Source organism: Canis aureus, chromosome 13, assembly GCF_053574225.1.
Source record: "Canis aureus isolate CA01 chromosome 13, VMU_Caureus_v.1.0, whole genome shotgun sequence".
NCBI classification, from domain to species: Eukaryota; Metazoa; Chordata; class Mammalia; order Carnivora; family Canidae; genus Canis; species Canis aureus.
In genome coordinates, this window is record NC_135623.1 from 22,300,563 (window position 1) to 22,313,457 (window position 12,895).

The 12,895-nt window shown below is 53.3% G+C and overlaps 1 protein-coding gene and 1 long non-coding RNA gene across 7 annotated transcripts in view; one reads left to right on the top strand and one right to left on the bottom strand.

The window, feature by feature from the left end:
* RNF220 (ring finger protein 220) overlaps positions 1–12,895 on the bottom strand; it is a 235,858-nt gene that overhangs the window by 34,567 nt on the left and 188,396 nt on the right. For all 5 annotated transcript variants that reach the window (XM_077845273.1, XM_077845269.1, XM_077845271.1 and 2 more), the window contains exon 3: positions 918–1,050. In XM_077845273.1, coding sequence (XP_077701399.1) covers positions 918–1,050 — 133 coding nt within the window. The remainder of the gene's footprint in view (positions 1–917; positions 1,051–12,895) is intronic.
* On the top strand, positions 3,377–9,617 carry LOC144282086 (uncharacterized). Of its 2 annotated transcripts, XR_013350439.1 has the most exons (7): positions 3,377–3,654; positions 3,756–3,883; positions 5,228–5,374; positions 5,982–6,159; positions 6,823–6,944; positions 8,758–8,914; positions 9,388–9,617. It is a non-coding gene; the product is annotated as an uncharacterized LOC144282086 (long non-coding RNA). The 2 variants fall into 2 exon arrangements; XR_013350438.1 differs by lacking the exons at positions 3,377–3,654; positions 3,756–3,883; positions 5,228–5,374; positions 5,982–6,159 and adding an exon at positions 6,248–6,430.

A 12,895-nucleotide genomic window follows, 5' to 3' on the forward strand; every position in this document is an offset into this window, starting at 1 on the left:
AGCTGTCATGTAGAGAACATGCAACCACCCGGAGGCTGCCCGGCTAGGAGAGAGCTCAGGCCTCCTGGAGAAACCAAGTGTAGGTGCTTCGGTCACAGCCACAGCTGAGATCCCAGCGGACAGCCAGAATCGGTCATCAGACAAGTGAGTGAAGAGGGCTCCAGATGATCCTGGTTCCCAGCCATTGAGTCTTCCTAGCTGGGGCCCCAGGATCCCGGAGCAGACATAAGCCTGTCTGAATTCCTGAACCCACAGATTCCACGAGTACAGTGAAATGGCTGCTTTAAATCACTAAGATTTGGGGGAAATTTGTCACACCCTTGCTCTGTTCCTTTGATAACCTGGGTCCTCTATAAGACCCTCTGAGAGGTTGGTCCTTCTCACCTGAGATCCTCCTCACCTGGTCCTTCAGGCAGGGAGGAAGGAGGTAGGGGAGAGCAGGGGCTTAGGGGACACGCCTGAGCACATCCTTGATCGTCACCTTTCAGACCCTGAGATTCACAGAGAAGGTAGGGCTTACTCCCCTGGATGGCAGCACGAGGCCGCACTTCTCTGGTCAGGCTGCCAGGCCCGGTCCCTGCTTCTGTTACCCTACCCTGAGGCTTAGCACGGCCGTGCAAGGCCCGTGGGGCAGTGGCTCATCCCTTTCCAGCTCATCTTGTGCCCTTTTGAGGCTGAGGCCTGAAGAGGGGACCACTCTCTTCCCAATCTCAGAAAAAAACAGCAAGAAGGGAAAAGGCATCGCCATTCAGCTGGAGGATCCGAGGACTGAAAGGAGAGTAGAGGAGAGTAACAGGAGGGCCTTGCCTTCTACCTAGAGACTGGGGAGTGGGCCAGGCGGCCGTTCCTGGGGCCTGGTGTCTAGAACCCTGAGCGCAATCCTCTGGCAGGCAGGCTCCCCCCGGCGGGTGGCTTACCTGGCAGGCAGCTGGGCCAGCTGTTCCAGTTCTTGCTCCATATGCTCCTGCAACTCACTGGGCCTTAGCAGGACCTGGCAGATGGGGCAAATAGGGGCCTGGCTGTCAAACAATGCTGCTGCCTTTTTCTTACCTGGGGAGGGAAGAAGAAGAGACAGACAGATAAGCTGGGCTAGTCTGTGGATGGAAACCCAGCGTCCCGATCCTGCAATCCAAGCCTGCTGCGTCCCAGGGCTTCCTGGCCTAGAGGAGGGTTGAGCCCGAGGGTCTTGGAGACCCTGACCATTCACTCTACTTTGTGGCTCGGAGCCGCAAATGCCACCTCCTCAGCTGTCTGCTCCTCTGGGAAATCTATCGGGACACAGTGAATGCTCCGTGCAATCCAACCTGGATCGCTTCATTTCATACAGGTTAGTGAAGGTCTTGGTTTAATCATACCATCACCCAGAATATCCAGTGCCCCCTCTGTCTCTCCTTTCTTCACTGGCTTTCATATTCTCCAAATATGGAGAAGGAAGAAAAGAGGGAGAAAGGGGATTCATTCCTGCAGTCATTCAACAAACGTTGTCTGGGGTCTCCTCTGAATCAGCCCCGGTGCAGAACTGTGGGACCACAGAATACAATCGGATCTAGTTCCTGCCCTTGAGGCCCTCACAGTAGAGTGGGAAGGAGCAAAAAGGACCCATGTGACTTTTGGGGGTAGTGTTCTCCAGCAGTTCCTCACCTTCCCAGGACTCTGCTTGAGCCTCTTCTTTCCCTATTCTGCATGCAGGACGATCTTCCTTCTGTGGCCCTAACTCCCATCTGTGCCCTGTAGACTCCAGAATCTGTGTCTCTGCCCCAGATCCCTCCCTGATTCTCTCGGCCCCTGGACCAAGCACCTAATGGACATCAGTGCCTACATGTCCCCCAAGAATCTGAAACTCGATGAGCCAAAAACAAGTTCTTCAGTTTCTTCACCCCTTGCAAAACTGTTCCCCCTGTAGCACCACCCGTCTTAGTAAATGACACCAGCACTCACCCAGTCACCCAAGCCTGGAAACTATGCCTCCCCTGAGGCCCTTGCCCTTGTCTACTGTCCCTCCCACATTCATTTAACTACCAGGTCCTGTCTGTTCTGCTTCCTCAGTATTCCTGGAATCTATACCCTTCCTGTTTGGGTCTCACTACCTCTCACATGGATAACCTCATTGGCCTCTTGTAAGCCTAACAGATTTTGGGTTTCCCCCTCTAGAATACCCTTCAAATTGTATGGGAATACAAGTGGGTATTGTGCTAGCTTGGGGGCCAGCTGGGAACCTAAACTCTGTCCCAACTGTCACTGTCTCTGTCGCTGATGGTATCCAGAGCATACTATTCTAGAAAGGAGGCTGAAGGTTGCATACCTCTTGGGGGACCCTAAACCCTCTCCTTTGTTACTCTCTCTACCCACTGCTCCTCTGCCCTCTGCTTAAGGTGTGGGGCTGAAGAGGCCTATTCGTTCAGAAACATCCTTGCCTATCCATGTAAACGCTGACTGTAGAAAGACTTCTTTAGCTTTAGCCAAACTTTTCCTCCCTGCGTCTTCTTCCCACTTTTGCCCAGGGAGGGTCACAATTAGCTTTCAGAGAGATAAAGGCCCTGCCAGTAATGACGGAGGTGGTTGAGTTGGGTTGCCAGATTAAATATAAAATGCTCAGATTAAATATATCATGAGGCATCTGGGTGGCTCAGTTGGTTCAGCATCTGCCTTCGGCTTGGGTCATGATCTCAGAGTCCTGGAATCGAGCCCTATGTTGGGCTCTCTGCTCAGGAGGGAATCTGCTTCTCCCTCTCTCTCTGTGCTTTCTCTCTCTCTCTCTTTCTCTCAAATAAATAAATACAATCTTAAAAAATAAAAATACTCGGTTACATTTGAATTTCAGGTAAACAACAAATACTTCTTAAGTATAAGTATGTCCCAAATATTGCATGGTACGTACTTATGCTAAAAGTTATCATTGTTTTTCTAAAAGTCAAATTGACCTGGAGGCCTTATATTTTTATTTTTTTATTTATCTATTTATTTATTTTTTAAAGATTTATTTATTTATTTATTTATTTATTTATTTATTCATGATAGACATAGAGAGAGAGAGAGAGAGAGAGAGAAGCAGAGTCACAGGCAGAGGGAGAAGCAGGCTCCATGCCGGGAGCCCGACGCAGGACTCGATCCAGGACTCCAGGAACATGGCCTGGGCCAAAGGAAGGTGCCAAACCGCTGAGCCACCCAGGGATCCCCAGTCTTATATTTTTATTTGCTAACTCTGGCAACTCCATGTCTGAGGGAGCTCCCAGTTCAGGCTGAGCACAAGAACCCACTTCCCCTTGACACAAGGCTGACGTTGGTCACAGCTCTCCTGGATGCCCAGAATGAGTCATCTGAGCACTCAGAGGAGGGCGTAGTTTATTCTGGGTGTACATTTTGAGGAGTGAAAAAAGGGAAGTCTTAACCAAAGAAATGAAATTTAAGTTGCACTTCAGATGTGTTTCAGGCAGAGAACAGGAGCAGACGAATGAGTTGTGAGTTTCTTGTAGGCAGGGGCCATTTCTTATCCAACTTTATAGACAATTGAAAACAGACCCGGTGTTGACTAGATGTGCAGTAATGAAGCGAAGGAGAAGAAAAGAGGAAGGGAGAGGGGGTAGGAACAAAGAGCAGATCGTCCTAGAAGCCAGATGATCTTCGCAGAGCTGGGATGCCCACCGTGGAAGCTTGGTGTGTGCAGGGTGGGGCAGGTGTAGCTCGAGTCTGTGTGGTCAGCTCTCGGAGAGGGGAAGGGGCCCCACTGATCATATGCTTTGGTGGCTACACCTCAGATGCTCAGAGGACAGCTGGAAGGCAGCTCTGAGTAAAAGAAGCAGATGTGGCCTGGTCTGGAAGATGGGAGATGAAGATTCTAGTCTCAGCTCCGCCTCAAACTTCATTTAGCCAGGGACTCTCCAAGGTGAGTGAGACCCTAGACATTCTGCAGGCCACTACCTTTGTTTTACAGTTGGGGAAACCGAGGCTCCAAATTGGATAGTGACCCCTGTACCCAGCTCATGATCTCAATCCTTCATTTATTTATCCACTCAGCAAACATTTTTTAAACAATTATTTAACTTCAAGTATTATTCTGGGAGAAATTGGAATTCAGAGAGAATTAAAAACATTCTTGGCCTGAAGGAGGTCACAAAGTAATGGGAAAGCCAAAGAAAGGTCCACGGGTTCATTCAGTGTAGCCAGGGCTGAGGGAGGTTCGAATGGGGGCTCCAGGGTGGAGGCCAGAGGATGGTTGGTGGGGCGTGGGGTGGGGAGGAGGCAGGGCCTGATGGAAGGCATGAAGGGTGAATAAGGGAGAGTTGACAGGGCTGTTGAAACAGATCATTGAGGGATCCCTGGGTGGCGCAGCGGTTTGGCGCCTGCCTTTGGCCCAGGGCGCGATCCTGGAGATCCGGGATCGAATCCCACATCAGGCTCCCGGTGCATGGAGCCTGCTTCTCCCTCTGCCTGTGTCTCTGCCTCTCTCTCTCTCACTGTGTGCCTATCATGAATAAAAATTAAAAAAAAAAAAAAAAAAAAAAAGAAACAGATCATTGAGGCAGGGCTTGGGGCATCACTGAGGGAAATGGTAAGGGAGGAGACCTGAAAAAGAGGAGGATCCAGGGCACAGGGGCTGAGGTGGAAATATCAGGGTTTGTGCCCTTTTAGGCTGGGACCTCAACTCTGGTTCTTAGGGATTCCTAGAGCCCAGGGTCTTTCCTTCAAGGCTGGGACCACAAATCCGCATTCCCAGACACTTGTTCTCAGTTCATCTGCTTTGGTGCCACAGAGATCCACTTTTCTGAGCTTGGCCTCAGTTTCCCTATCGGGACAATGGGTCCTCTTCCTGGCCCCAGCTTTAGGAATAGCATTGACAGGGATCAGCAGAGGAACCCTGAGCCTATGCCCTCCATCCCACCCCCATTTTCTCAGGGGTTAGAGTGGCAGGTGTCAGCTTGGCCATGGGCCCCCTGCTTCCCCTCCCCCGCTGTGTTTCCTATAATTTTATATTGAGACCTGTGGTCATGACGTGGGTTTTACTGCACTAACGACATGGCCTGCCCAGGTTTAATGACAAAATCCATACTCTGGCCCTGGGCCTGCTCCTCGTTTGCATAATTCCCAGAATACAGCTCCCTGAAGCTTTTGACCTGGGCCATTACAGTGGCCATAAAACGGGCCATAAAACCGCTGGGAATGGCCAAGAGGAGGGGGCTGTGGTCTTGCGGGGGTGGGAACCAAGTCCTCAACCCCTGTCTCTCCTTAGGCCTGGGAGTGGGCATCCTGGCCCATCTCTTCCACGGGTCCCAGAACCTGAGAGTCCTCCTCAGGCTGGAGAGGCTTCTGGGAAGCCCTAGTTCAGCTGCCCATCCACGTAGGAGGCGCTTCTCCAACGCCAACGCCAGCCTCACAGGTAGGCAGCCCAGGCAGACTGTCAGAACGCATCTCCTTCTGGAACATCCCTCATTCCCCCCCCCCCCCGCCCCCTCCGGGCACCCCAGCAGCCAGGCCCTGGGCCACAGGTGGGCCTGGGTCACTGGGCGTCGGCTCCATCGGGCCCCTCTTCAAGGCCAGGCTCCACGGGGAGGTCAGGAGGCAGGCCGAGCAGCCTAGTGGGGGACGTGAGAAGCACGAGGGACCGGGGACAGGGACTGGGACGGGCTGTCAGTGCTAAAGATGATGAATGGGGGAGGTGAGGCGGGAGGCCCAGTGTTATCGGTGCGGCTGGCGGTGCGGGCGCGCCGCTCCTGCTAATCCCCGGGCGCTGCCTCGGCCCTCGCACTGATAACGAGGAAATGGGACTGACAACAATTTTTAGCTGAGAGATTCTTCACCAAAATGCCAGGCGGCCCGAGGTCTGACAGCGCCTGATTGAGTGTGTGAGTGTGTGGGGGGGACGCCCGCAGCCCCCGCCTCCCACGCAAAGATGGATCGCTCATTCCGCCTCGCGTCCACATTCATTACCGCGCCGCCCCCGCTCGCTCTCGCCCGCCCGCCCGCCCGCCCGCCCGCCGCCGCAGGTACCCGGGCAGGAGCACCAGGCGCCCCGGCAGGAGCACCCGGCGCCCCAGGAGGAGCACCGGGCACCCCGGGAGGAGCACCGGGCACCCCCAGGAGGAGCACTGGGTACCCCGAGGAAGAGGAGCACCAGCTACCCCGAGGAGGAGGAGCATTGGGTACCGCGTGCAAGAGGACCAGGTACCCCGAGGAGGAGGACTGGGTACTCTGAGCAGGAAGAGGGCTGGTTCAGAGGGTCCCACCCGGTCCTTAGCCCTCCCTAGGGTGCCACCAGCTCAAAGGGAGGGGATTATGGGGTCAAGCTCCCCCAAGCTGTGTGACCTCACAAGGTCCCCACCCAGCTGGTGCGGCTCCGCCAAGAAGTGGCCAACTGGGGGCTGAGAGGCCTCGAGGCCTGAGAGGCATGCTGAGGAGAGCACAGGGGTCAAGCCAAGTAGCCCTCTTCTTTGGGGTGTGTGTCTCGGGGGCCAGGCTCCCAGCAGTCCCGCCCTCAGGCCTTGGGCCTCAGGCACCTGGCGTCCCACATCAGCCCTCTGCTGCCCCCGTCTGTTGGGAAGTGCTGACCACTGGGAGCAGGCCACTCGAGGGCCCACGGAGCTGCTCCTCCTCTGCCATCTTCCCCGGTGAAGCCCGTGCACAGGCTGGAGGATGGGGGCTCATTCGGAGGGAAAGCCCTCCCTTCCTAGCCCTCACTAACCCACAACCCACCCTGCAACACCCTGTCATGGGATTGCTTCTGTGGCTTGGCCTGTTTGGTTGTGTCCTAGTTCTGTTGCCCACAGGTTCCATTCTTGCCTCTCTGTTCAAGCAGCAAGTCCCATCTTCATGATCTTTTCTCTACAGACCACAAGAGGCAGGGCTTGACCACCAGGTGTCTGATTTAAGAAAGAAGCAGGAAGGTTAACACGAGGGCGAAGGTACTGCTAATGACACATGGCGATGGAAGCTGGCCCCTTTAAGAGAAGGTATGTGTGTTTGTGTGTACACACGCGTGTGCTCCACCCTTCCCTTCCCTGAACTCCCCCCTGCATAGAAGGGCTTCCATTTCCTGGTGACCAAGACACAGAGGAACCTTCAAGCAGAATTCAACAGAGTTGTCTCTTACTGGCCCTGAGACCTTGGACAAATCACTTAACACTTCTGAGCTTAAGTGTGTGTCACACATTCTTTGTGTGACACAGGTATCATGATATCTAACTCCCAGGACTTTTGTGAGGATTCAGTTAAACCAGGGCTCTGCACAAAGTGATGAGTCATCATCTGTTTTTGTGATCATCATCACAGTTGTTTGTGCTTGTATCTGTCCCCTTCTGACACCAGCCTGTCCTTGCCCTGGATCTGGCCTCCTTCCCTGCAAATTATAGAGCTCGAGACATTGACATGTAGGTAAGACTGTGTATCATTCAGTATGTACCCTGGCCCTGGCCCTTCCGGCCTCCATGGAGGTCCTTCTTCTATCCATCCCCATATATCTCTTGATTGGTTTGTATGCCAATATATCCATCTGTCCGTCCATCTAACCATTTATCCGCTGTGTATTAATAACCATTGGGTGTTACTGTATGCCAGGCTGTAGGCTTAATGTGTATATTTTATCTCATTTCATCTTTACAACAGTCCTGTGGTACAGATACTATTCCTGCGATCACGCTGATGAGGAAAATGGAGTTTGGAACAATGAAGCGACAGTTAGAAGGTTCAGAGCAGGATTTAAATTTGGGTCTGTCTGACTCCAAAGCTAGTGCTCCTAACCACTGCGCAAGACCCAGCTACTTACCCACCTATCCACTCACCTAGGCAATAATTCAGTAGTTGCGTCCTAGTTGACATTCAACCAATGTCAACTGGATATTGACAATGGGTCTGCTATCGTAGGGATGCCACGCAAAAATAAACAAAACAGGTACACTCTTCTGTCCTCAAGGAGCTTAGGAACCAACTACAGATAGGGACATCATACAAACATCTCTGGAGAGGTTTTAGAAAAAGGAAAGCATGTGGAACTGTGGGAGTATATCCGTTGGCCTGGGAGGTGAAGGAAATGACATTCAAGCAAAGGTGTGAAGGATGAGTGGGAACCAGTCAGGTGATGATTGCTCTAGGCACACACAGCATGGTTGAAGGTAGAGAAGGGGAAAAAGCCCAACTGAAGAACTGAAAAATGTCCAGGGTGACTGCAGCAGAGTGAGTGAGGGCCAGAGTGTTGAGATATAATGAGAGAGAGAGGCCAGATCCTGGAGGACTTTTTAATCATGTTTAAATTATCATTATTATTATTTTTTTTTAACCTACAGGAGAGTTTTAAGCAGAAGCAAGAGACATATCAGACTTGCATTTAAAAAAGATCATTCTAGGGGCACCTGGGTGGCTCAGTGGATGAACATCTGCCTTCGGCTCAGGTCTTGATCCTGGGGTCCTGGGATGGAGTACCGCATTGGGCTCCCCACAGGGAGCCTGCTTCTCCCTCAGCCTGTGTCTCTGCCTCTCTCGGTGTCCCTCATGAATAAATAAATAAAATCTTAAAAAATAAAATAAAATAATAAAAAAGATCATCCTAACTGCAGAGAATGGTCTGAGGGGCAAAGTAGAGAATGCAGGAAGGCCGTTTAGAAGGTGCTCTCACTAACTCAGGCGAGACGGGCTGGTGCCTTGCTGGAGGGAGATGCTGCTGCTGCTGGTGATGATGATAGAGGTGAACAGAAGGTGGACGGGTTGGATGTAGGGATAAAGGACTAAAGGAGCCAAGGATGACTCCAGGGTTTCTGGTTTGAGCAACAGGAGGAAGAGCTGCAGGCTTGGTGAGGAAGAAAATGAGTTCAGGTTTGGACGATGTGCTTAGTTGGAGGAGCTGTTAAGACATCCATGTGAAAATGCTTTCTAGGCACTCTACGGGAGCCAGAGCCAGAGTTCCAGAGCTGGAGACATTGACACGTAGGTAAGAGCCAAGGTTCACCAAGGCATTCTCTGTGCCTGGCACAATGTCTGGCATATGGTAAACAGCCAGTAAATACTTATTGAATGAACAAACCATTTACTGAAGTTGTGAGTAGGTAAGATCACCTAGGGAGCAAGGATACAGTAAGAAGAGGCTGGAACAGAGCCCTGAATAATTCCAACAGGTAGAGGAAGTTCAAGTCATCAAAGGCTAAGAAAGAACAGTCAAGAGGAGGATGAAAACAGGTGCAATGTCATCAAAGCCAAGAAGGACTGAGTTTCAAGGGGTAGGCAGTGTCACTGATAGGGTCACGTGCTGCTGAGAGGTCAAGAACATAAGGCATGAAGGTGTCCCCTCCACCCATTGTATCCACAACTGTCTACCCCACTTCGTCCGTCCATCGCCGTCCAGACCATCTAATTACTCATCCTGCCCCCTCTCACTCGTCCCCTTTCTCCTTCTCTTCCCTCCAGAAAACCATGATTGGTGCCTCTGGTGAGTGTGGGGCAGGAAGAGTTAACATGCTGACAGATGGCATTTTTTACCTTCAGTCAATATGAACAAGGCCCCAAGACTATGATTCCAAACATCTGGATTTCATCAATATGTGATCTGTCATCGTATATTGGCATTCCCCAGTCCCCGCGCCAGAGCAATGCGGCTGGTTTTATTAATACGTCAAATACATTATCCGTGTAATACACTTGTCTGGCTGGGGCCTCCCGCTGGGGCGGGGCGGCGGATTTGAATGTATGATGAATCAGTTTGCATTACATGTTCGTAAGTCATCATTTGTCAGGATTAATAGGCATCCCTGGTCGAGGGGGTGGGGGTGGGGCAGCCAGAGGAGAGATGTGCATCTAGTGATGGCCCGTATTTATCTGCCAGTACCCAAGGATGCCCTGAAAACAACCGTGTACCCTCCTGCCCAGCCCCCAGGGCAGTGGCTGGTGCTCGGGGGAGAGTGACATTTTGAGCAGTTCCCGAGTCACTTGGACCAGATAGGCCCATCCGTCTCTGCTTTGGGCTTGCCACACAACCAAAAAAGGATATGGCCGGGGCCATCTGCACAAGCCTGCTAACTCTTACTCTAAAGGACTCACAAGTCCTTCTTCCAGGGAGCCTTCCCTGACTCCCACAGACTGTACGAGGTACCTTTTCTGTGTCCCCACAGCCTCTTGTGCCATCTCCAGTGACACAGTGTTACAATTGCCTATTCTGTGTCGGTCACCCTCTTTAGACTATACATTTCTTGAGGGCAAGGATTAACTTGTTTACTGCTATAGCTTCAGCATCTAGCAGAAGACACAGCCCGAAGTAAGAGAAGAGTAATAGTAATAGTAGAAATCAATACATATTCTTCGAGGGAACGACTGAATAAATGACCACTGACCTTGCTCAACTCCCCAAAGGACGCAGGCATTTGCTGGGAGACGTCGTGGCAGTTTTCTTGACTTCCTGCCTCCACCCTGACCCTTACCCAGCATCTGCTCTGCTCATCTATCCTACTATCTATGCTTGTTCCTTCATTTGCTCCCCATCCTCCCATGAGACGGTGCAGACCCCCTCACACAGCACCAGGTTCTTTACATGTGGCATTTATACATAGAATACACAGGGTGACACATTTCTGCCTGCATACCATTAGCTCAGATTGGCACTGCCCACCCCACATGGCCTCCAACCACCTCTAGGTCCTTAGGAAACAAGAGCCTGGCTGGTGCCCTGACCCCCACTGTTATGGGTACGATTTACACCCTACCCTAGCAGTAGAGGGGGCCTGGATTGAGCCGGGCAGGTCTCCCGGGTGGCCAGTGGCCAACATATGCAGGACAGCCAGGCGGAGGTCAGCCATGGACAGGTTTAGGCTCAGACTTGGGCTCGAACTGGAGCCAAGGGTTCTAGGCCAACACACGATCGAGCTCACTGGGTCTGGGGCATGGAACCCCAGTTGTTGCCACCATCAGCCTTTGCTCCACCAAGGGCACCAGCCAACCTGTTTAGGGACTGATGGGGCTTCGGGGGTCACAGGTATTTCATAGCCCTGTCCTTGGCTGTCCCAAACACAACTGCAGCCTCTCTCCTCTCTGGAGCTGCAGTTCAGCTCCCCTCCTCCCTTAGCTAATAACTTCCAGACAGAGCCCTGTGCTGGGCCAGGCCAGTGGTGGGTGGCAGCAGATGTAGCCTCCCAGGGTTCCCCATTACTGACGGTAGGAAAGGGCCCAAGTCAGGAAAATCTCCACATGTGGACACGCACACAGATCCTCTCAAATGTCTGGACACACGTTCACGTGAGGGCACTGGCACACACAGGTAGGGGCTCACACGAGCACGTCTAGAGAACCTCGCCAGAGTGTAGGTTCTACATCTGTGAGTGTAGACAGAGTATACCTGGACGCTCTCCCCGGCCTGCCCACCCACTTCACTCTCCCCCAGCGCCTTCCTTGCCATGGAGCCCAAGTGCTAGGACTGTACTGTTTAAAGTAAAGTAAATCCAAGTGTGCTTTACCCCCGCTGGCTCTGACTATGGGCTTATAAAAATGAAGTGGGGAACCTCTGCAGCTGTGGGCAATAAATCCTGAACTGCGGAGGAGGGCACGTTACCTGCGTTCTGGGCTGATGGGTGGGACTTGGGGCACTGGTTACAGGGGCCTGCAGGCTGGGTGGGCAGCAGGCCAGCTCCTCGGCCTCAGGCACTGCCTGCTAGCCCAGCCCCGGCCAGCTGTGCCCCACAGACCTGCGGGGTCGGGAGCCTGGAACCCCTGAGCCCAGGCTGGCCGGTGGGCAAGGACAGAGAGAGAGAGAGAGAGAGACTGGAGCAGAGAGATGTAGGGAGGGGAAGAGGAGGAGGAGGAGGAGGCTGGGGTGGGGAGAGCGAGCAAGACAGGCACGTGCTGCTAAGGCTGAGGGGAGCCCTCGCATCTGGAGATCAATTAGCATCAATTACTGACTTCATTTAATTGTCGTCCAAGATGAATTTGTCATTTTTAGCTGGGAATTAATGGGAGACCTTCACCTCTCCCTGGCAGCAGCCGCGGAGCCCGCAGCGGTCACCCCAGTCTCCTAGGAGCCCTGAATCCTGCTGGGCCGGGCCAGGCCGAGGGGCGGGCAGCGGGCTTCGGGCAACTCCGCCTCCGGGGTCCCCCGGCCTGGCCCACTAGCCCGGGGCGCAGGTGGGGGCCGTGGGGCCCGCGGAGCAGTCCTTTGCAGCCTCTGGCTTCAGCCAGAAATTAATTTGCTGGGCTGAGCGTGTTTACCTTTTCCCAGCAAAGGCGAGACAGTAAACAGCGGACCGGCGGCTGAAATTGAATTGATAACTGCATCAACGTGCCAGATAACGCCTAAAATAATACGCCGATAAGGAAATTCGATTTGATTTGCTGCTGCGCATCAGATTGGCCCCATCTGTAGCTGCCTGTAATCATTTTCAATTGCGTTGGGAAACCTTATTTGTCCTTAAATATTTCTGTCATTTTTCATTGCTGGCGACAGATCCTCGGGCAGGTGGCAGGGGTGCGCTGCCTCTGCGGGCGCGGGGCAGCGGCCCGAGGAGGAGGGGTGGTGGGGACTCTCAGGAAGGGAGGCAGGGAGCCGGCGGCCGGGCGGCCCGGGCGGTGACAGCTGTTCCTCCAATCAATCACGCTGTCGACAGGGAGGGACGACTGGCTGGCAGAAATTGAGTTTGCCTCACAGGGGACGATTGAGCAAATTAATAGCCCATTAGCCAAGCAGTGACCTGAGAAATGAAGGTGCAGGGGTTCCTGCTCGCTCAGGCCGGCTGGGGTGGGGCAGGGCAGGGGGAGGGGCTGGGGAGCAGGTGGGGGCACCTGGGGATGGGGCACTCGGAGGTGGGCCAGGGAAGGGAAGGTGAGGCAGGAGCCCTGGCAAGCTGGGGGAGGCCGGCTGGAGGGCGGAGGTCGGAGGAGAGATGCTGGGGGAGGAGAGGGGAGGTGGCTCCGGGGTCTCTGGACATCTCCAGGG